The 21,762-nt window shown below is 46.1% G+C and overlaps 4 protein-coding genes across 4 annotated transcripts; 3 read left to right on the top strand and 1 right to left on the bottom strand.

Moving 5' to 3' along the window:
- Positions 1-3,086: 3,086 nt before the first annotated feature.
- Positions 3,087-9,335, top strand: PCYB_061970 (hypothetical protein; the record flags this gene model as incomplete). Its single annotated transcript, XM_004221364.1, has 12 exons — positions 3,087-3,462; positions 3,756-3,900; positions 4,050-4,123; positions 4,326-4,544; positions 4,806-4,999; positions 5,424-5,612; positions 5,804-6,020; positions 6,228-6,281; positions 6,442-6,560; positions 6,752-7,301; positions 7,481-9,001; positions 9,178-9,335. The coding sequence occupies exons 6-12, from the start codon at positions 5,424-5,426 to the stop codon at positions 9,333-9,335; spliced, it is 2,808 nt and encodes a 935-aa protein (XP_004221412.1). The 5' UTR covers positions 3,087-3,462; positions 3,756-3,900; positions 4,050-4,123; positions 4,326-4,544; positions 4,806-4,999.
- A 1,198-nt stretch (positions 9,336-10,533) lies between these two features.
- PCYB_061960 (hypothetical protein) lies at positions 10,534-13,332 on the top strand (the record flags this gene model as incomplete). The annotated part of the gene is made up of 2 exons (XM_004221363.1): positions 10,534-10,969; positions 11,045-13,332. 2 exons carry the CDS (start codon positions 10,534-10,536, stop codon positions 13,330-13,332), a joined length of 2,724 nt encoding a protein of 907 aa, XP_004221411.1.
- Positions 13,333-14,136: 804 nt separating this feature from the next.
- PCYB_061950 (hypothetical protein) lies at positions 14,137-15,159 on the top strand (the record flags this gene model as incomplete). The annotated part of the gene is made up of 1 exon (XM_004221362.1): positions 14,137-15,159. A coding segment is annotated over one exon (1,023 nt), but the record flags the coding sequence as incomplete, so codon positions are not given.
- A 237-nt stretch (positions 15,160-15,396) lies between these two features.
- On the bottom strand, positions 15,397-17,277 carry PCYB_061940 (glucosamine--fructose-6-phosphate aminotransferase; the record flags this gene model as incomplete). The annotated part of the gene is made up of 2 exons (XM_004221361.1): positions 15,397-16,016; positions 16,077-17,277. 2 exons carry the CDS (start codon positions 17,275-17,277, stop codon positions 15,397-15,399), a joined length of 1,821 nt encoding a protein of 606 aa, XP_004221409.1.
- Positions 17,278-21,762: the final 4,485 nt, after the last annotated feature.

Below are 21,762 nucleotides of genomic sequence, written 5' to 3'. Positions count from 1 at the left end.
AAAGTACAAGGCGCAATTAAAGAACGTAGAAAAATGTAGAGATTTCCTCTCTCAGCACTTGAGAGCATTTGTAGAATTTTTATTTCCCCAAGACTTTATACTAACGAAGAACATGTTACATTCCTTTATATCTAATTTATTTTCGAGCAAAATGAACAGAAACAACCCTTCCGTGATAAGTAACGTGTTGCAAATGCCCACTACAATCACGACGTTGCATGGCTTAATTGAGTATATATGCAAACGCTTCCACTTGACAGAAAAAATTTTTAAAAAAAATAAAAGCATACAGTTGTGTGAAGGGGCACACTTGATTGGTCTAACGGAGGGAATGCTCCTTTCTGAGTATCAGTTGCTTAACAGGGCCCACCGGAGAAGCACCTTTCAGCTTATTATGCTTTACCTGGAGGAGTTTTCCTGCTTCGCATCGATGAGGCAGGCTGTGAACGCCACCTCGACGTGTATGTGCTTACTGCCTGGGTTGAGCGCCTCCCCGTCGTTGCGCCTGTGTCTGCACTGTGGTGTGTCTGCGCTTCCACTATGGTGTGTCTGTGTTTCCACTGCGGTGTGTCTGTGTTTCCACTATGGTGTGTGTGTCTCTCTCCCAACCGCTTCGTCTGCGTGTCTCTCCCTATCGCCGCGTCTGTGTCTCCACTCTGGTGGGTGCCTCCTCAGCGCAGCCTGTCTCGGTTGCGTCCCAGCCTACACCACTGCTTCTTTGCTTTGCACCCCTCCTCCCCCTACAGTGAAATACCTGACGGAGGAATACAACTCCCTGCTGAGCCACATCAGAAGCATGAAAGCCGAAATTAGACACCTCGTCCAAATGGCGGGCTCGCGCGACCTGGCGAATGACCCCTTGGGGGAAATGCAATCGGATTTGCTCACCTTCAGGGTAAGGCGCGCCGCAAAAGATTAGCGCAATGACGGGAGCGCATCTCGGCGTGAGAGCGGAGCCCCTCCGTTTTGGCCACCTCCCCCGGGTTCATCATCGCTTCGCCGTCCGCTTCGCCGTCCACGTCGCCGCTCACTTCGCCATCCACCTCTCCTTCCACTTCCCCTTCTACCTCTCCTTCCACTTCCCCTTCCACCTCTCCTTCCACTTCTCCCCCCCCGCAGGTGCCGCACAAGTGGGACGCCCTCTCCAGGGGAGAAAACGACTTGCGCGAATTCTTTGCGAACATAAAGGAAAAGCTGAGCTACTTGAGAAATGTGATCAAGTCAGATCAGCGTGGAGGCAGACATGTGTACGATGTCTCCATGTTTAGGAACCCGCTGCTCTTCTTTTACTCAGTCTACCTCAGCTATGCGCGGAGCATGAACGTGCCCGTGAGTAGCCTGAGTGTGTCCTTCAAGTACTGCGACGGAATTGGCGGGTAGGTGGCCGGCACATGGGCAGGCACATGGGCGGATTTCTGCGCAAGCCGCTGTGCAAGCGGCTATCCAAACTGCAATCCAAACCGCTGCGCAAGCCGCTGCTCAACCCGCTGCTCAACCCGGCGCGCACCCCCTTCAGGAGCGAGGAGGGCATCTGGCTGCTGCCCATACGAACGTACAAAGGAGAATTCGTGACGACCTCCCAGCCCTTCGCGCACAGATTGATCCATAAGAGAAACAGCATTTTCATGAAAATTTGCGACGAGGAAAACAGGCGAGGTGCGCGCGAGGATGGCAGGGAGGACAACGGCGCTGAGGAAGGAACCCTCAATGACGCCAGAAAAAAGGAAATAGGAAACCCTACCCCCCAAATGGATAACCCTAATGGAGGACTGTCTCCACAAAAAGGAGAAGTCTTTAGAATCCATAACAGCAGTGATTATTGGGAATACACCCAGAAGAAGGAAAATAAATTTTATTACGACTCTCCCTATATATATGTAAAGATAAAAAAAAACAAGCAGAGTGAGAGTGAGAATGAGATTGCTCAAAATGGAGGACATAAAACAAGTGATCCCAATCGTGTATACAACCAGGATACCGATAAGGGGGGTCTTAATAAAAATTCAAAGGATGTACAAAATGGGGAAGGGTTCGAAAGGGAAGGGTGCAATCTTGGCTATAGTTATGAGGAAGGAGGAATGGAAAGGACCGGCTTATCTGGCTACTTTGAAGATAAATTAACTCGCGCCTTTAGCGCCTTCAAAAATAATGACCCTTTCGACAGGAACGATTTTGTGTATTACTGCCCCGTCTTGACCTTCAATCCCAACACGCGACGACGTAAGACTCGGCGTTCTTGTGCACGCATGTTTTTTTACACATGGGGACACTGGTGTCGAACGGTGTCTCAAATCGATTGGTCTTGCCCCTTTACGATTGGGACATGGGGATGAAGACCTGTGATGGCGAGTGTGGCACCACGATCAAGCCGTGCTCCCATAAAACAAATATAACCCCCTTTCATAACATTTGTTTACTCCCCCCCCCTGAACTGCCTTCTCCCCGCAGACGATAAAACGCTGTTCTTCCTGCCCATCCCGTGCATATACAGCAAGACAATTTACAAGAAGCTCAAAGTGCACATGTTATTGTAGCGCACGCCGGTTGGGGAGCGCCCCTTCGTTGGCTCGTGCTGCGCTCCGTTTGGGGCAGCTTCTTCTGGGGCAGCCTCATTTGGGGTAGCTTCATTTAGGGCAGCTTCATTTAGGGAAGCTTCATCTGGGGAAGCTTAATTTTTCCGCGCTCTGTTCTGCTCCATTTTTCAATTTTTTTTTTTTAACCCCCGCGCGTGGCCCCCTCGGACACACACGCACATGGAACTAATATGATGGCTACCTCGTGGCGCAGAATTGTTCAAACTACGCACACAGTGAAAACGAGTTGACTTGGCAATTCATTAATTGGCGATGTGATAAGCGTTCGCACAGTTATGCGTGGACACTCCTGAGAAGAAGCTTCGGCATTTTGGCGCGCACACGCGAGCGCGCAGCGAAGAGGGAAGCTTGACTGAGGAGGAACATGGGCCATGGTCTACACGCAGGGGCGACGGAAAGGTGCATGCCAGGAAGTACAGCCCTCCTGAGGTCAACCACGAAACTACGCAACGCAGAAGCGGCACACCCTGCACACACACACCCGCGAACCCAATGAACGAACACGAAATTAACGAACTGGAGGAAATTAGAAACACCATTTTGAGAAAAAATGAAAAAGGGGGGCATGACTACACATCTGTAATTAATACCTTTTTATTACTTGTGCATTTTGTTCTGTATGCCTCAATCGTCGTTGTTTACTTCTCCCACCGGAGTGATGATTTTACGAGCTGCTTCCACCAAGCTTTTTCCTCTGTCGTTAAAAATGAGTATGTCAGTATTGGTGACATAGAAGCCACTCAGAGGGAGCTCTCCGGCATGACACGAGTGTGCAACTATGGCCGGATCCATTTTTTGAGATATGAGTTGGAGGGGGGCTCCAACTACGTCTTGTCCTTTTATAACTCGAATGTGAATACATATGTAGGTGCGTAAGGGAACGTATAGCAGCATGTGTGAGAAGCAGCATGTGTGCGAAGCAGCGTGCGTGCGAAGCAGCAGAGACAGCTCGTCTGCCCATTTCGTTGCTCGTTCTTTTTTCTCTCTGCCCATTTCGTTACTCGCTCTTTTTTCTCTCTGCCCATTTCGTTACTCGTTCTTTTTTCTCTCTGCCCATTTCGTTACTCTCTCTTTTTGCTCTCTGCCCATTTCGTTACTCGTTCTTTTTTCTCTGTGTCTACTTCGCTTTCCCACGTGGCTCCCCGCTTCCCCCCCGTGCAGACTACTCAGTTGCGTTCCACAAGCTGTTCCATTCGACGATCTTCAAATCGCAATTGAGCATAAGCATTGGCCACGCCTACCACTGGTACGAATGGCTCCTGGTCCTCTTCCTTAACATGAGCGCGCTGGCGGTGGCGTATCGGACGTGCATCTTTCGGGGGTTAGTTCGTCCACGAGAAGGCGCACCAGCTGCGTCGGCAACACCAGCGGTGGTGCTATCAGGAAAGTGACGCCCACACGATGCATACACACAAGCGAAATGTCGCCCCTTTTTTTTTTACTCCCACTTACCAGAAAAAAATTGAACTTCTTGCACCTCTGCATAGTTGCCCTCATCGACCTGAGCATCCTCTACGAGCAATTTATAGGTACTCAACGAAACAGTGGCAAAGGGATTACACGCGTGTGGCTTGGCTTATGTGCTTGTTTACTTAATCATGTGTTGTCTCCGTCCCTCTCCTCTTCCTCATTTTCGTCATTTGCTTCATTTGCTTCATTTGCTTCATTTTCTTCATTTTCTTCACTTCCTTCATTTTCTTCTATTTTTTTTTTTTTTTTCCTCCCCTGTAGACACGGTTGAGAATTACTCTGTGCACGAAAAAGGCGTTGATCTGTTAATTTGCTCCTATTACCTTTTCCTCATTTTAAACGTCCTGAAAAAATTATCAAATCACTGGAAGGTCCTTGTCATCCCGGTGCAAATAATACGGATAACTGTTGCGCAGAACTATATGCTGCTCCTCTTTCTCCTGACCTTTCTGCTGTTGATACTCATTAATTATTTTTCGAGTAAGGGAAGAGTGCCTTCCTCACTAGGGGTGCGCATGAGCATCTTCGCCTTGGACTAGCTACTAATGAGTAGCAATATGTGTGGACGTCCGACTTGTGTGGACATCCGACTTGTGTGGACATCCGACTCGTGTGAACGCGCTTAGGGTGGCAACCTGTGCAATATCATGCTGAGCCGCCATCCATCTGCAATATCATGCTGAGCCGCCACCCCCCCTGTGCAATATCATGCCGAGCCACCCCCCTTTGCACCTCTTCCAGGCGGGGAGAAATTCAAGTCCTACTTCAGCTCCGTCTTCACCTTTGAAGATGACTCAAAATACAAGAACGAATTTATATACAACTTTTTTGTTGTTATAATTTACAATTTTTTCTTTGTTCCCATGATTACAGTTGCATCAACCGCAACTGCCTTTTTGCTGATAAACAATCATCGAGACCTTTTCGGTAGGTAGTTCGATCGTCATATGAGGAATGGACGTTCCATCTCATAGATTATTTCCATTGCGAAGGAAGTACACAGGATCTGCATACATGTTCTTTCTTCTTCTCTCCGCCCTGTAGAGTGTAAACTGCGAAGTAGCGATCCATGGGTCAAACTAAGGGAGCACTTTTTTTTCCTGAAGGAGAAAAACCAAACAGTAAAAAAGAGGAGCTGCGCCGAGGGAGAAAATTTAGCGACTCCAATAGGGGGAAGTAATAAACAAGCCATAGAGAGACGGATAACAAAGCGCCTGACCCCGCCAGCAGCAGTAGCAGCAGTAGCAGTAGCAGCAGTAGCAGTAGCAGCAGCAACAACAGCAACAGCAGCAACAGCAACATCAGCAACACCACCACACACACACACCTGTGCAGGAAACACCCGGACGAAGGAAAGAAATGACCTACGAAGAATACGAAGAGAAGAAAGTTAAAATAGACATCCTCAAAATTGGCAGCATAATTGTTTTTTTTCTTTTTTTTATATTTTTTGTGCTGAAAATATTTTTCGACCAGAATGCGATGACCCACCTTGATGCGCATTACGCGCACCAGTTGGGAGCACCCTTCGTCACGAAGGATAGAGGGGTAATGCATTTGGGCGCGTACACGTGGAAGAGTGTCTGACGCGGCGCCGTTACCATGCCCGTCCGAACAAGCAAACTGCGTTAACCGCGCTAGCCGCGTTAGCCGTGTTAGTCGTGTTAACCGTGTTAGCCGCTTTAGCCGCTTTAACCGCTTTAACCGCTTTAACCGCTTTGACCGCCCCCCCTGTGCAGGAAAAGTCGTTCGACACGCTGACGCACACGTCCGAGTACCTACAATTCCTCAACGCTGTTGTGATAAATAACATAATGAGAAATAAGAAAAACCTGGACAATAAAAAGCTGTTTAAACTGGAATCGGCCTTCGAGGGACAGAACATCTTTGTGTACGAAGACGTCTTCCACATTTTCCCCTATGACTTGTTGGTGAAGTTCAGCGATGGGAAGGCAGGTAAAGCGCGCTTCGCTGCCGGAGCGTGTGTGCGGGTGGACACCAAAAATGAGCCACACGTCGATACAAGGCGCGTCGTGCCAATACACGTTGCGTCATGTCAATACGCGTCGTGCCAATGCACGTTGCTTCATGTCAATACGCGTCGCACCAATACACGTCGCTTCATGCCACCCCACGTTGACCTGCTTCTCAACTCCCCCAAAGTGTCGGACGAAATAGCCGTGGAGAATCCCCTGCTTTCAGACGCGCCCGCCAGGGGTAGGCACAGGAGAGGGGCGCCCCCAAGCCTGAACGGGCGCGCACCCCGTTATGTGCACACCGTTATGTGCTCACCGCTATATACACACCGCTATATACACACCGCTATACACACACCGCAACTGCGCTCGCGTTTTTTCGCCGCATCTTCCCCACGCAGACGCGCACGAACTGCGCGAGCACGAAGACACGCTTGACAAGAGAAAGGAAGCCATAAAACACTACGACGCGTATGCCCTACTGTACAACTTTGAGCACAACCTGTTCATTCTGTTAAATGTAACACCAGAAAGTGACTGAAATGAAGAAAAAAAAAATAATATATATATGAACGTGCATGTGGATAGTCACCTTTTTCTGCATTTTAGCTAGCCAGATAGCTTTTTTTTTTTTTTTTTTTTTTTTTTTTATTTATTTATTTATTTAATTTTTACTAAATTTTTATTATTTTTTTTTTCCCCCCCGGGCAGGCGTCCTTCAACGTCCAGAGCAACGGCCTGTTCAGACAAACCAAAGACGTCTTCATACAGGAGATGACCGAATTTAGAAACCCGCAGCACAGAACTAAACTGATCATTTTGATATTCCTCTTAATCATAACAGCGGGTTACTTCCTGCTAGTAATGTACATGTTGTACTATGTGCGGAATCGATTCTTCCTGCTGTTCTTTGGCTTCTTTTTTACCATTTGTCTGTGCTTCTTTTCATTTAGTTTTATGACACTGAAATCTGTGAGTCACTCGTATGACTACGTTGAGCATATAAAGAACAAAAACATTGCAGACTCGTTTAATTTGAACAAGCTCGGGAATTTCAAGTCGCTGTTGGACGACCTGTTACGGATAAAGGTGTGCAAATTTTACGGGAATTTATTTTGTCACATCATTCTTGTCACAATTGTGTTGAAGATTTATTGCTTCTTCTTTGTTAACTATTTTGTTTCCTTTATCAAGTACAAGTTTCACTTCCTCTTGGTGACGGCGTCGGTGTGCATCTCCGTCTGTTTGATGTCCCTCTTGAGTAAGAAAAAGCGAAAGCGGAAGCGAAAGCGGAAGCGGTGGAGTCGTGGCGTCTGCCACGTTTGTTTCGACCCCCTCACTGATGCATTACCTTTTCACCGCTCGTTCGCCTCATTACATCCGCATCTCATCACTTCTTAACCTTTCACCTCATCTCCGTCCCTCCCCCTCCATCCGCAGGCTCCTACACCTATCTGAACACCAGCATAAGCCTGCAAAAATGGACGATGTTGTTTTACCACGTCCAGACGAGCGAAAAGTACTCCGCCTATGAGCTGCTAAGTAGTTTCATTTTTTTTTTCTTCCTCTTCTACATTACGTCGATATACTTGTACATATTTTTAAAAAAAAATGAAAACACTGTAACAGTTAAGCTAAAGGAAGATGAGGAGAATTCACTGCCCTTTGACGACCTAGCCCTTGATGACCTAGTCCTTGACGATCATGACATTTTGCTCCACTTTAAGGCCATCCTCTACACTATAGACAAGACATTCGAAAAGGTGAGAATACTAAGGGAGAGACATGAGGTAGGGCAATTATTAAATCAGCAAATCCAGTGGTATAATCAGTACTGTTATCAACAGGCTTTGCAGGAAAATCTGCTAAATTGGTATGGCCCTAATGGATGTGTGCGTCAGGAGGGGGGTCAGCTGGGGGGTCAACTGGGGTATCAGTTAGGAGGTCAGTTGGGGGGTCAGTTGGGGGGCCAGTTGGTCCAGGCGCCTGAACCTAGTGGCTGGTGTGAAGGCGGGGTCGAAGCCCAAGTGGGGAGCTCTGCCGTGGTGAACAGGGAGGTGGGGAGTGACCAGGGTGAGGGTCCCCTTTCCGGTTTTGCCGTACCACTCAACCAGGGTGAGGGTCCCCTTTCCGGTTTTGCCGTACCACTCAACCAGGGTGAGGATCCCCTTTCCGGTTTTACCGTACCACTCAACCAGGGTGGTAACCCCGATATGAACTCCCAAGAGATGAACACGCAGCGGTTGCAAAGTGAAGAAAAAGGAGATGCCTCAAGAGATGAGTCAAGTCTGCACGATGACGAGGAGGTCGACGCGGTGGCCCCGTGTTCACAAAACTACAACGAGTTCGAAATGGTCCAGAAAACGGAGAACATGCACCTGTTTTTTACGAAGCTGCTGAATGGGAAGTATGACTTTGGTTTTTTGCATGAGGGAGAGGGGGGGAATGCACAGGGTGGCGCGAATCCAGTAGGAGGCTCGAGTGCAGTGGGAGACGCGAATGCATTGGGAAACGCGAATGCATTGGGAGACGCAAATGCAGGGGGTGGAAACTGCAACAATGGCGAGGCCAAAAAGCGGCTGTCGAATTTCCTCAGAAAAGGGGTTCACGACAAGACGGCAGTCAGGAGGAGGGATCAAAAGAAGGAACAGAAAAGAGCCAAACTGAAACAAATGCTAGCCAATTTGGTTGAAGATTTGGCTAGTATCGAAAAAATAAAAATGTCATTCACGTATGTCTTATTTTTGAAGATAAAGAGACACATCCTGATGAGGAACATACGGCAAGTGAACAGAGTGACGGGCGAAATGAAGGCCGAGTACCAAAACAGAGTCCTCTACAAGAAGCACCTCATGAATTTACAGCAGAAGATGGCTAACGAGATCGATGAGATGGAACGGGACATACTGATACGGAACAAGCTGAAGGGCACCCTCATCCGTGTCATAGAGGAGGGAACATGTAAGGGAGGAGAAGCAATCGGTGTGCGGAGAAGCCGCGCGGCAGTGCCACTTTGCGCAGCCGTTCTTGCAAGACCATCCATGTGCTGGTGTCCACAGGAGGTCACTTCTTTCTATCGCCTCGCACCTTTCTAATTATACTTCTCCCTGATTTAACCTACCCCCCCCCCTTTTCAGTCTACCAGAAGGATAAGAAGGGAGAGAAGGATGAGAAGGGTGAGAAGGATGAGAAGGTCGAAAAGGAGATCAGTAACCCCTCGAAGTCGACACCACAATCTGGCCCCGGCGCATTGGAAGAACCGATACCCCCAGAAAAGCAAACAAAACAAATTTGAATCAACATGATATCGGTTTTACTTCGTGCAGGTGCTTCTCCCAAGGAGCTGATTGGTAATGTGTGTGCAGCTCTTGACTGGGATACATATCCCCTTAGAAAAAAAGGGATTACCTTTTCATGTAGATTTTTTTTTTTGAAGAGGCTCGTTTCTACGGGAAACACGTGTGATCGTCTCATTGGTGTGATGTAGTACCAATTATGTTGGTTTATGTTCGCTTAGCGCATCCTTATAAGGTGAGCTTCTCAAAAGGGGGGCACTTCCCGGAAGGGGGGCTCACCTAGTGGTCATCACCATAGTGAGCATTAGCGTGATGACGAACAGGTTACTTTTTCGCGTGTCGTGCGAGATGCACAAGGCAACACGTGTCGCGCGGTGCATTTCGGAACGGTTGTAAATGTGGGGGTGCTGCTCTGTTTGGCCCATCTTCGTTTGAGGTCAGCAGCCTCCCCACGCCCGTTTTCGCACTTTGTGGGTGAAGCCTTCGTAAACACAGCAGCACCAACACATTATTGTACCGGATTTTTGTTCTCAATACTGGTTGGTCGTGCGTGACAGGTATATGGCTTATGTAGGCAAGGAGATATTGCTTTCGACGTTTTTTTTGTGCTCTTTTTTGTGTTCTTCGTTGTGCTCTTTTTTGTGTTCTTCGTTGTACTCTTTTTTGTGCCCTTTTTTGTGTTTTTTCCCTATTTTTTCCCAATTTTTTCCCCGTTTTTCTCCCTTTTTTTCTCCCTTTTTTTCTACCTTTTGTATTTTTTGTATTTCTTCTTCCCTCGTGTGCGTCCCGCCGGCGAACAGGCGAAGATCAGCGAAACGAGGCCTCCACGAAACGCCGACTTCGCACAAGGCATAGCAGGAGTAGTCAAACGAATGCGCGCGTGATCGAGTGGTCGTGCTGGGTCACGTGTGGGCACGGCGTTCTGGCAGGTTTGCAGGGGCCCTTCCGCCCGGTTGAGTGTCCCACTGCGAGGACCCAGCACAGCACAGCATAGCATAACACAACGCAACACAACGCAACACAACGCAACACAACGCAACACAACACGACGCAACCCGGTGTTGCTAATCCAAACGGGAGAGGAGCTCCCCTACACTGTTTTGAATAATCGCTGAAAAACATGTCCTGAGGCAAAAAAAAAAAAAAATTTTGTCCTACATGGCCACAAAAACAAGATTAAAACGTTGACAGGAAAAGATGCCCGTATTATTTGGCTTTCTCCTGTTGTCCCTTCTGCTATTCGATTTTTATGACACACTAAAGTTAAGAAGCAGTGCAGATCGTATCATCCACGTGTCTGAAAAGGGGGGCTATTTGCCGAACCCATGGTCGTTGAGGCATAGTACCAATGCAAGGCATCTCTTTATTCACAACAAGAATGGGTTCGATGGGAGACTCAAATGTGACAGGAAGAACCCGGGTGTGAATCGGAGGAAGGAGGAACTGTTCCTCAGTAGAGACGAACCTAGCTTTGCAAAAAATGAGATGAAAATGGAGACCTTTAAAAGTCCAAGTGGGAATGAATTCCTGTGCACCAAACTGATGATGAATGGTGAAGAAAAAAGGTTCATCTTAGACCTGTGTAGCGACAACAGTTTTTTATTTTTTCGAGGAGAGGAATTTCCATTTAGAAGTAATCGCACCAATGGTGGAGACTCTACTGAGGCAGACAGGGGACGACCCCTTCATCTGTTGTTTGGTCGAGAAGACGTACAAAGTGTGCACGAAGAGCTTTATCTGAACAATACAAAAATACAAGTAGAGAGAGTGGTGAAGGCAAAGGAGAGTAGAGACAAGAAATTGTTTCAGTTTTACCTAATGGAAGACAAAGAGCTGGATAAAAATTTAGATGGGATTATTGGCTTTGATTTCTTTACCAACTATGATACCTTCCTATTTGATACCATAAATATGAATATAGAACTAGGTGTGGACTCCGCTTCGAATCTGATACAGCAGTGGGGAAGAAGCACCCCCGAGGGACACTGTCACAAGGTAGAACTGCACAAGTATAGCAATCACATAAAGTATTTCAACGTAGATGTAAATAACCACCTGTATAAGGGTCTCCTAGACTCGGGCACTTCAAAGACGCTCCTCATTAACAGTAGTGTGAAGTTGGAAAGGGAAGACCAACTTGCTGACAGTGACAGCGTCCATGTTGAGAACATACTAAATCAGAGGTTCACAGTGAGAAAGGTAAAAAAGATTAACCGATTTGCTATCCTGTCGAAGGATAGTCAAGTAGGAGGAATGATACCTCTTCAAATGGAGGAAGTATATGCAAGTGAAAATATGTTCCCATATTTGGACTCCAATGTGGCTTTGCTGGGTTTTGATTTTTTGCTGAATCGGAAGTTCCTCATCGATGTAAAGAACGGAATGCTTTACATGTATTGTGAATCAACTAGCTGTTCACCTCACCCCATCAGGGAGGGCAACTCTTCTGTTGGAGGTAGTCCCACCCCTGGGGTAAGTAACTCCACCATTATTGACCAACTGAAGGTGGAGCAGAAATGTGCAGAGATATATGAGAAGCTGAAAAGCAAAGAACTAAGCTTTCTCAAAATAACAAACGAGTTAGAAAAGGATAACATAGATATGCACGATTGTAAAAGTACAAACGATGTGATTAGAAGGTATGCCATAAAGGTACTGTATGGGAAGGAACAACTCCCAAGGAGAGAACCAAGGAGAGAACCAACTAGAAAGGACCCCGAGTTTGAACAAAGGTACAAGGAAATGACTAGCTTTTTTAAGAAACTCTCCTCAGAAGAGAAACAGAACATGCTAAATAGGATGGTTCACTCTTTGAGGAACGATTATAGAGTCGGTGGGGGGGACTCTCCAACAGGAGGATCTGATCCAACGAATGGGGAACACTCCCTGCGTGATAATCACGAGTACGAACGGGCATCCGAAATATTAGAAAAATACGTAACGTACGAAATTGAGAAGAAGCAGTATTCCTTGCACCGATTTAAGTCTTGCAATGCAAATCGAAGGAGTGAAAAGGCAGTAGATGAGGAGTATAACCAATTGAGTGCATTGTATAATGCCCACCCTGAGTTTAGCTTCGAAATATTAAACGATTTTAAGAGGGAGCTTTCTGGTAAACGAATAAACGTGAACGCACTGCAGAGTGAAAATGAAATAATTCGAAAAGTGGCAGAGACGAGGGTGTATAACCAGAATGGTAATGTAAATAAGGAGAGTAGAAATAGGAAGAGGAAAAATATCATTGTGAGGAGATTCTCAAATGATGATAATAATATACACACACAAATAATAATTAGACGTAGTGGATTGGATCAAAATGACGATGAAAATGAGGACGACGTAGGGGAAGGGAAGGAAGGGAGGGATGGCAAGTATAATCAGTACGGAAACCTTGACAGAATGGATGATCTCTTCCCTAACTCTCTATTTTCAGGAATATTTAAAAATTTCTTCGGGGATAGCAACCGAAGTGAACACTACCGTAGTAGTGGGGGGGAGGACAGTGACAGGGAGGGAGATGATGAAGGAGAAGAACACACGGATGGAGATTTACTCTCCGAATTGAACAACTTCTTCGGTTTCGGTAACATGGGGGAAAACCTCTTTAGGAAAAAAAAAAAGAGCGTCATAGGATTCAAAACGAAGGAGCCCACGGACATGAACGCTGGAGCAGAAGGCGAGGATAAGAAGAGAGGGAGCAGCACTTCGGGTGGCACGTCGGACGGCACTTCGGGAGATATTTCGAATGACATTTCGAACGCCATAAAGGAGGAGAAGGACACGGATATTATTTACTTGCTCAACAAGGTGCAGAAGCTCAATGATGCCAATTTGAAGAGCTTCATTTTGCAGTCGCTCAAGAATGACAACGTGCGTAGCATCCTCGTCGACGCGCTCAAGAAGGGCTACCAGAGCGCCCACGAGCAGTGCCGCGCGCAGGGCGACAACAAGGGGATGTACCTCCTGCAGATGTTGAAGCAAACCGGCATCTTCTGAGGGGGAGCGGTGAAGAGGGGGAGCGGTGTAGTGGCGAATCGGTGAAGTGTCGAATCGGTGAAGTGTCGAATCGGTGAAACCGCGGCGAGGAGGTCGCTACAAAGATACTGCGAAGCGGCGACAGGGGCGCCGCCGAACCAGTGGCCCACTCGTGTGCGGCGCATTTTGTTCTGTAAAAATATTTCTTCACTTTTGCCTTTTTTTTTTTCTCACATTTTTTCAATTTTTTTCAATTTTTCTCGCATCTTCTCGCTTCTTCTCGCTTCTTGCATCTTCTCGCATCTTCTCACCTTTCACGCCCTTGCCGAGCCATTTTGCAAACGGGCTAAGCTGTTTACGTCTTTGCATTCTGCGTTGCGGGCGACTTCTTCGCCTACATGCTCGCGCAGCGCGCACTCTCCATGTGACGAATGCCCTACGCACACGCCCCACGTGGTGCCTTTTCCTTTTCAACCAAACAGCAGCGGGGGGGGGCGCAGTAGGCCAGGCCATGCCAGGCCATTGCACCACCACCACCCCTCAGTTCAATTTATCATTTGTTATGTCGTCGCCTCGAGGGGCTCATCAGGAAAAACGCGGAAAAGTAGGGGGGGAAATATGGGACGAGTAGGGGAAAAAAATCACGCAGTTGTGATAGCGTTCAAATGAGCCTTTCTGTTCGCCCCCGTTAAGCCTACTCTCTCTTAACCCCTTTTTTTTTCTTTTTTTCTTTTTTTTTTTTCCCAAAGCGTAGATTGGCCGCTTCTGCCACAGCTTGAAACAGCAAACTGCTGAACTGAGGCACTCACCTGTAATTAGCACAACATGAAGCGGATCCTTTGGGGAGGAAAAAGAGGAAGAACCCCCCCGTTCCGCCCTTTCGTAAATTTGGGCTACTCACGCAAGTTGGGGAAGAACGACATGCACACAGGGCGGTACCTCTGCCTGAACAACGACAAGCGGACTCTCAACAAGTTCGCAAATTTAGAAAAAATCCATTTGAAGAAAAACACATGCACAGGCAAGGTAGAAATATTCATCGACGATTTAATTTTGTTAACGAATGGGAAGAACGTACTCTCCTTCGAAAGCTTCGATCTGTGCTTTTTGATAAAGGATGAGTTGCTGCGGAATAGGGAAAAGATGGACTTGCAGAAAATGCCCCTCACGTTGATGGCTAACAATTTGGTCGATTTTTTGGAGGGAAAGGTACCCCAAGGGGGAGACACACATATGAAAGAGGAGGATAAAGGGAGCTACTTCCAATCGCAGAGAACCATCATGGAAAATAAAATCTTTGAAAATTTTCAAAACGATTTAATTCTTTACCAAAATGGAGACCCTAACATAATGGACCGAGTGAAGAAAGGGGGAAAGTACTGCCAAACGATTGACTTGCCGAAAAGTCTTAATTATGTAGAAAATTACAAAATAAAAAATTTGAGGGAGGAAGAAAATAATGTCTATAGTAAATTCATTTCAATTTTTGAAAACATTCATGGAGTTAAGTTAAGAAGAGCAAATCACTTCGAAACTCCTGTGCAGGATTTGCATGTGGAGGAGAAAATAAAAAATTTGATAAAAAATATGAACAGTTCAGGCATTTTTTTGTTTTACAAGTGCACACAGATTTTGAATTCCTTCGTTTTTAGTTACCTTTTTTTGCATGGGCACATGGGTTATAAGGATGTGTATCGGTGCTGCAACTTGGAGTACATTTACCAGTTCGTTAAATGGGGTTACGTGTACGACGTGCACGGCGCGAGGGACGCGGGTGCGTTGCTCGCCCTCTCGTCGCTGCGCTTGTTTGGGGCGCTCCTCCGCCGGGAAGGGGCGAAGTGGGGGGGGCGGTAAACAAAAATGCCCAACCAAAATGCCCAACCAAAATGCCCAATCAAAATGCCCAACCAAAGTGCCCAATCAAAATGCCCATTCAGAATGCCCAATCAAAACGGCTCAGCGAGATGAGTAATCAACAAGGTTAAGCGCGATGACGAAGTGAGGTGGTGAGGTGGTGAAGCGAAATGTGTAGGTGAAATGGCGCTACTGCACTAACGGCTCACCGCTAACCGCTCACCCGCCCCACTACGAAACGGTGACCGTCTTGGCGAGGCAGCGCGGGCGGTCGGGGTTGTTGCCGCGCGCGACGGAGGTGTAGTAGGCGAGCATCTGCAGGGGGATGACGGCCAGCAGGGGAGTGAGCAGCCCATTGTTCGGGATCAAAATTATGTCATCTGCAAAGTGCTTGCACAGGTCTTCGTCATCCGTCAAGCAAATGATATGCGCCCCCCTAGACTTAATCTGCTCACCCGTATTAATCATAACATTTTTGGAAGAATCATTAAAGACTAGCATAATAACAGGCATGTTTTCTTCTCCACCGAGGAGAGCATAAGGTCCGTGTTTTAAAGCACTCCCAGTAAAGCCTTCGCAGTGAATATATGTCAGTTCTTTAATTTTTAGGGCCCCTTCTAAAGCTATTGGGTAGCTTAATCCGTTCCCAACAATGAGCATCGATTTGGCATTAGTGAGTTTATTAGCCAACATTTTGCATTTAGCTTCACAAGATTTTACTGTTGTACCAGCGTAGAGAGGTAGTCTATGCATGGAGTTGATTAAGGAGCTTACTTTGGAGTGAGAAGAATGGTATGTTCCTTCTTTGTTTTGAAAAAACCAGATAGCTATTAAGGTAAGGACTGAAACTTCTGCAGTAAAACATTTGGTAGAAGCTACTCCAACTTCTCTGCCAGCATTTAAGTACACACCTCGTCCTGTCATATTAGCAATAGTAGACCCAACAGAGTTAACAACGGATAATTTTTTCAAATTTAAATCATCAGCTAATTTACAGGCTTTAATTACGTCTCTAGTTTCTCCACTTTGTGAAATAAAAATTACTCCTTCTTTTTCCTTAGGGATTACAGAAACGTTGAAATCCGTAGGATCCATGACTTGCACCGTGTTAAAGCAATTCAAGTAGTGCATTACATATTTTGCAAAAAGTGCAGCATAATATGACGTACCACAACCGACTAAAATGATATTTTCAATTTTGGACAATTCATCCACATAGGGATCTAGACCACCTAATTTAACGGAGCTATTTAGGATGCTAAATCTACCTCCATTATTTAACGTCTTGGATAATGTAAGTGATTGTTCATGTATCTCTTTAAGTGTCCAATGAGGGAAAGGGTGTGGTGTTTTCTGTATTACAACTGCTGGTATGCTTTCAACTTTTTTCTCCATTTTTAGATCATGTATTTTTTCCTTATTTATTGATAAAATTTCTCCGTTTTTTAAAGAGATATACTCATTTGTAAAGAGGAATAGAGCTGAGTGCTCTGAGGCGACAAAAATTTCATTATCTTTAAACCCAATGTGTAACGGAGATCCATTTGCTGCAAGGATCATTTCGTCAGGGTGATCCTTATGTATTATACAGAAGCTCCATGTACCTTCCAACTGCCTAATTGCAGACAGCACTGCGTTTTGGAAGCTCTCCTTCTGGTCTAGAAAATAACCTATCAGGTTTGCTACCACCTCCGTGTCTGTATTTGACTTAAAGGGGATTTTCTTCCCCAAAAGGAAGGTCTTCAACTCTCTGTAATTTTCGATAATACCGTTGTGAACGATGCTGATCCGTTCGTTGTAATCCATATGTGGGTGCGCATTTTCATCTACTTTGCACCCATGTGTTGCCCACCTCGTGTGCGCAATTCCGATTTTATCATTTTTGTGACTAGCTGAGTAGTTTCCTCTCAACTTTTCTATAGCGTCACTCGTTGAGCTGCTAGCATACTTAGTCGTCTTTAGTGTCCCATTGGTGCGGCTGATTGTAGACATACCACAGGAGTCATACCCCCTATTTTGCAACACCTCTATGCCGTCAAACAATATTTTCGAAGCGTCTCTGTTGCCTAGGTATGCCATGATTCCACAACAGCTAGCTATTTCGTTTCCCATATGTGGGTTGGAAAAAAAGTTCCTTCTTTTTTTCTGCCCCCTTTGCTCTCCTTCTTCTTCTTCTTCTTCTTCTTCTTCTTCTGCGCTGTTTAGCAGCAGGTGCAATCCACCGATGGTCGCCGCCGCGAGCAGGGCCGTCCGCCCGGAGGTCCGATCACCCGGGTGGTCCCTCTCCCTGTTACCCGCGCCGCTCCGTCCTCGGTCCCCCGCGCACCACAGGGCCAACTGCCGGGGTGCGCGCGCACGCCCACTGGAGTCGCCAGCCCAGTCGTGGCCACTTGCGCCGCTAGCCCAGTCGTGACCACTTGCGCCGCTAACCCAGGTGTGACCACTTGCGCCTCTCTTCGCGTGCGCGAAGCGCGTCTTTCCCGTGGGCGCTGAAAACCCATTCTCTATTCTTCTCAGCACTTTGCTTAGCAGGGTTTTGAAGGCCCCCTTCATCGCTTCCTGGGGCGCAGCAGGTGTCTGGGCTGCGAAGAGGGCTCTGGCGAGGGGGTACTAACGCTGCCGCGGTGCTACGATGCTACGATGCTACGCTGCTGCTCTGCTACTCTGCTACTCTGCCACGCTGTTCGCGCCTCTTCCGCTTGCGCCTCTCCCGCTTGCGCCCCTTTCTGTTCACTCCTTTCCCGTTCGCGTCTCCCCCAGGCCTTCTTCTCCCCTCTGCAGGACAATGCTCCGCACCTCGCCGTATGCTACACTTGGCTCATCGTGTCGATGCTCGCTTTACACCTCGCCGCGTGTGCCTAGCTGCGACTGGCTTCGTGCACGCTTTCGTTCCGTTTGATAGGACTTTGTTCTTTATCTTTTTATGATTTTTTTGTCCTTGTATTTTTTTTTTTTTCTTTTTTTTCATACACTCGTGAGTGGCAGGTTTGGTTTTTTTTTTTTTTTTTTTTTTTTTTTTCATACACTCGTTGTGAGTGGCAGGTGTGGAAGTTATTTACGAGGGAGGGTGTACTGCTCAACGGTTTTCACACGAGTGATCAGTTTTTTGCTTTTATTGTGCCTGGCGGGGGAAACAGAATTGGGAAAGAAAATGGAAGGAAAATTCAAAAAAAATGGGAGGAAAATGCTAAGCAAATGGGAGGAAAATGCAAAACCAATGGGAGGAAAATGCTAAGCCAAATGGGTACTCCACTGGGACCGCCTCCGTTGGGATGGTCTTCACACTCAGTAACTACCCCTTTTTTTGTGTGTTAATCCGTGTGACGGGTGATTTTTTTTTTTTTTCCAACCCGCAAGTGTATTATCGTACGACTGTGTAACCCTTCCGCGTATTGACCACGATTTATGGACCGTCATTGTTTCCTTCCGCTCATTTGCAGTGAGGTTGGTGAAAATAATTTTGGGCCATACGCAACTCAGTTGTGGTGCGTGTGTGCAAACGGCGGTGGCGTGTCCGGGGAGCGCCAGGTGAGCGGCACGCTTTCCCTATTTTCCACATTTGATCCGTCCGCCGCTGTCCATTGGATCGAGGAAAAGAGTTCGACTCATCTTTGTATCGGATTTACCAAGCCAATATATGCAATGCTTCACATGGACTAGCCATACATTAGCATATGTGTTTGTGCCATATTTTTTCCTCTACGGCAAATGGCTATTTGTGTACGCATTGGCTGAGTCACCTTTTTTTTTTTTTTTTCAAGTGACAGTATATGGGGGAAAGTATAGCGGTACATACATAAGCATAAGTGCTGCCTTCCCGCATTTTCTATTGCATGTGAAGTAAACGGAATTAAGAAAAATATGGGAAGAAATGCTCAATGTGGGTGGAGGGGTCTCCTTCGCCAACTGGTGGATAGGGCTACAACAAAAGGTTGACGTCGTCCTAGACGTATGTATGCCCCATATTGTTCATCCTTCTCTCCTTGCACATTGACGTAGACGGCAGACCCTTCACAATATTTGTCAGCTTTACTGCTAAGTCGCAACGAAAGACAGGGGTACAAAAAAATTCTGCTCAGAAAGAACAAACGAGATGAGACTGTTATCACAGATTCCTAATTTTGTGAGTATGGGGGTTTTTTTTTTTTTTTTTATTCCCCCATTTTAGCACGTTAAAAAGTGGGACATTTTTTTTTTTTGCGGTTGCCCAGCAAATCATCGCAGAGTTTATCAGGGGGCACAATTTTTTCATTGCTTCATTTTGGCACGTGAAAGTGGTTCTTTTTTTTTTTTTTTTTTTTTTTTGCTTCTTCTTCCTCCATTTACTGAAACAAAATGGCGCAACAAAGATTCGTCACCATCTCCTTGCGAATGAAGGAGTTTTACCTTTTCTTCTTCTGTGGGGTTAAAATGTCACCCCCGTGGGGTGGAAAAAAAAAAAAAAAAAAATCCCCTCCCTTTTATGGTTACTTCATTTTAACTCTTTTTCGTGGGGAAAAACGGGCCTGGCGCTTCTTCCCTTTTCCTGTCCGCTGGGGAAGAAACCAAACAAACCGCGCGAGGATTTTTTTTATCTTCCCAAATGACGCGAATGGTAAAAATGTAATCGCTACAAAAACATTTATGTAGTTTTCCGTATGCCGCATTAAGCACGCCGGGGCTGCTAAAAAAAGAAGCAAAAAAAAAAAAAAACATCCACTGCGATAATTAACCTAATGAACCATTTAGTTAACCCCTAACAGGGGAGCGGTTGATCCAAAGAAAACCAGAAAAACCTTTTCGCTTCTTCGCGCGCGCAATATGTAAGTTATGCGTATAATATATATATCATATATATTATATATACATTTTGCATGTACGTATTTAATCTCTCTCCGAAGTGGAGCTGAAAAGGAATACGCAACTCCCCCCCCCCCAAAAAAAAAAAAAAGCACCCCCCTCTTTGTTATTCCTTCCGAAAAAGTAAAAAAAAAAAAATTGAAAAAAACAGCAATTTGACTTTTTACCATTTTATGTTCCCCATTTTTTGTTAATCCATTTATTTAAAATTTTTTTCCATTTCTTTTGATGACCTATTCGTATTTACGTGAGCTTTATAACTTGCATTTGGTTAATGTCCTTCCTTGCGCCTTCAATTTCATATTTTTTTTTTTTTTTTTTTTTGCGCAAAGGATAGCAGACGAGAGGTAGCTTATACCTTTCCGTCGAGCATTTCTTTCACTCACGTTGGCTAATTTTAGCTCCCCCTGGTGCGACCCTATGTACATCTGCGCGAATGCAGTCCGTACGCAGGTCCCACCGCGTTTTGTTTACCCGTCTGTCGCAGGTCTATTCCTGTGCTGCATAACTTGTCTTAGCGGGCGAGTCTAACATCATCGCGGGGAAGCAGGGGGGAGGGTGCCCTCGTCGAATGTGACGAAGTGCCCTCAACACGTGCGCTGCGTGACTGCAACTTTTTGTTTCACTTTTTTATGCCCCCATTTATATATATATTTTCGTTTATTACCTGTTCGTGCCACGTTACCCAGCTGTGGTGAGAGCCCCTTTCTTTGGCACAGTCTTTTCCACCCCACCAGCGTGGGGGTGAACTTGGTGGTGCAGGCCTCACCTTCTCCCGTGGCAAGCTGCATTTATTTCTTCTTCGCCTCGGTTCGTTGTTTCACTGCACCACAACTTCGTTGCTATTGTTTGCTTTCACCGTTTGCCTCCACTGTTTGATTTTTTTTTTTTTTTACACCCATTTGGTGAATAACAATTTTTACATTTTCCCCAGCCCCAGCTGAGCGATCGCACTAACTGGCTGCAGACCATCCTCCGCGCGCATTCCTTTAACAGTCGCGCCAGGAGCGTCGAGCCGACACGGAGCGGGCACCATCCCACCCAGCTGCGTTTCCCTCCATAAGGTAATTTTAAACGTGCATTTGTTTTCGCGTATTTTTTGTTTACCCTATTTTTGCCGCATTTTTGCCGTATTTTTGTCGCATTTTTGCCGTATTTTCCCCTTCTTTTTTTTTCGCCACATTACTGACGCAACGGCGTCACGCCAAAAGTGACAAAAGAGGAGGCCCCCCTCGACGCGAATTACCAACTGGGGCGTTGTGCGAACATACAAATCTGCGCAGTTGTATGCATGCGGAGGTGTTGGAAAACACTCGCAAGTATTCGCGCGGCCATAAACACACCTGCGTGTATGTGAAACATTGTGTAGTGGGAGACGGGAGAGGTGACCTTTCCGTTGTGGCATATGATTATACACCCCAGGTTGAATTTCACGACTCCCCACACGTACACGCGGATTCCGCCGCTTCACTTTGACCACTCAGTTTAGCACAGTTGGAAAAATATTATCTGCATTTTGGAAAAAAAATAAAATAAAAAAGGAAGAAGGAAAGAAGGAAGGAAAGAAGGAAAGAAGGAAGGAAAGAAGGAAAGAAAGGAAGAGTTGTCTAATTGGCACATTTGTAAAGTACGCCAACGGGAAGGAAGAATTTTTTTTTTTTTTCCTTTTTCCTTTTTCCTTTTTTTTCTTTTTCTTTTCTTTTCCTTTCTTTTTTTTTCTTTTTTTTCCCCTTTTTTTCCCCCCTTTCTTTCTTTTTA

This window comes from Plasmodium cynomolgi, chromosome 6, assembly GCF_000321355.1.
Source record: "Plasmodium cynomolgi strain B DNA, chromosome 6, whole genome shotgun sequence".
Lineage (NCBI taxonomy): Eukaryota > Apicomplexa > Aconoidasida > Haemosporida > Plasmodiidae > Plasmodium > Plasmodium cynomolgi.
The sequence above is the reverse complement of the archived record's forward strand: the minus strand, read 5'-3'. Positions and strand labels throughout refer to the sequence as shown.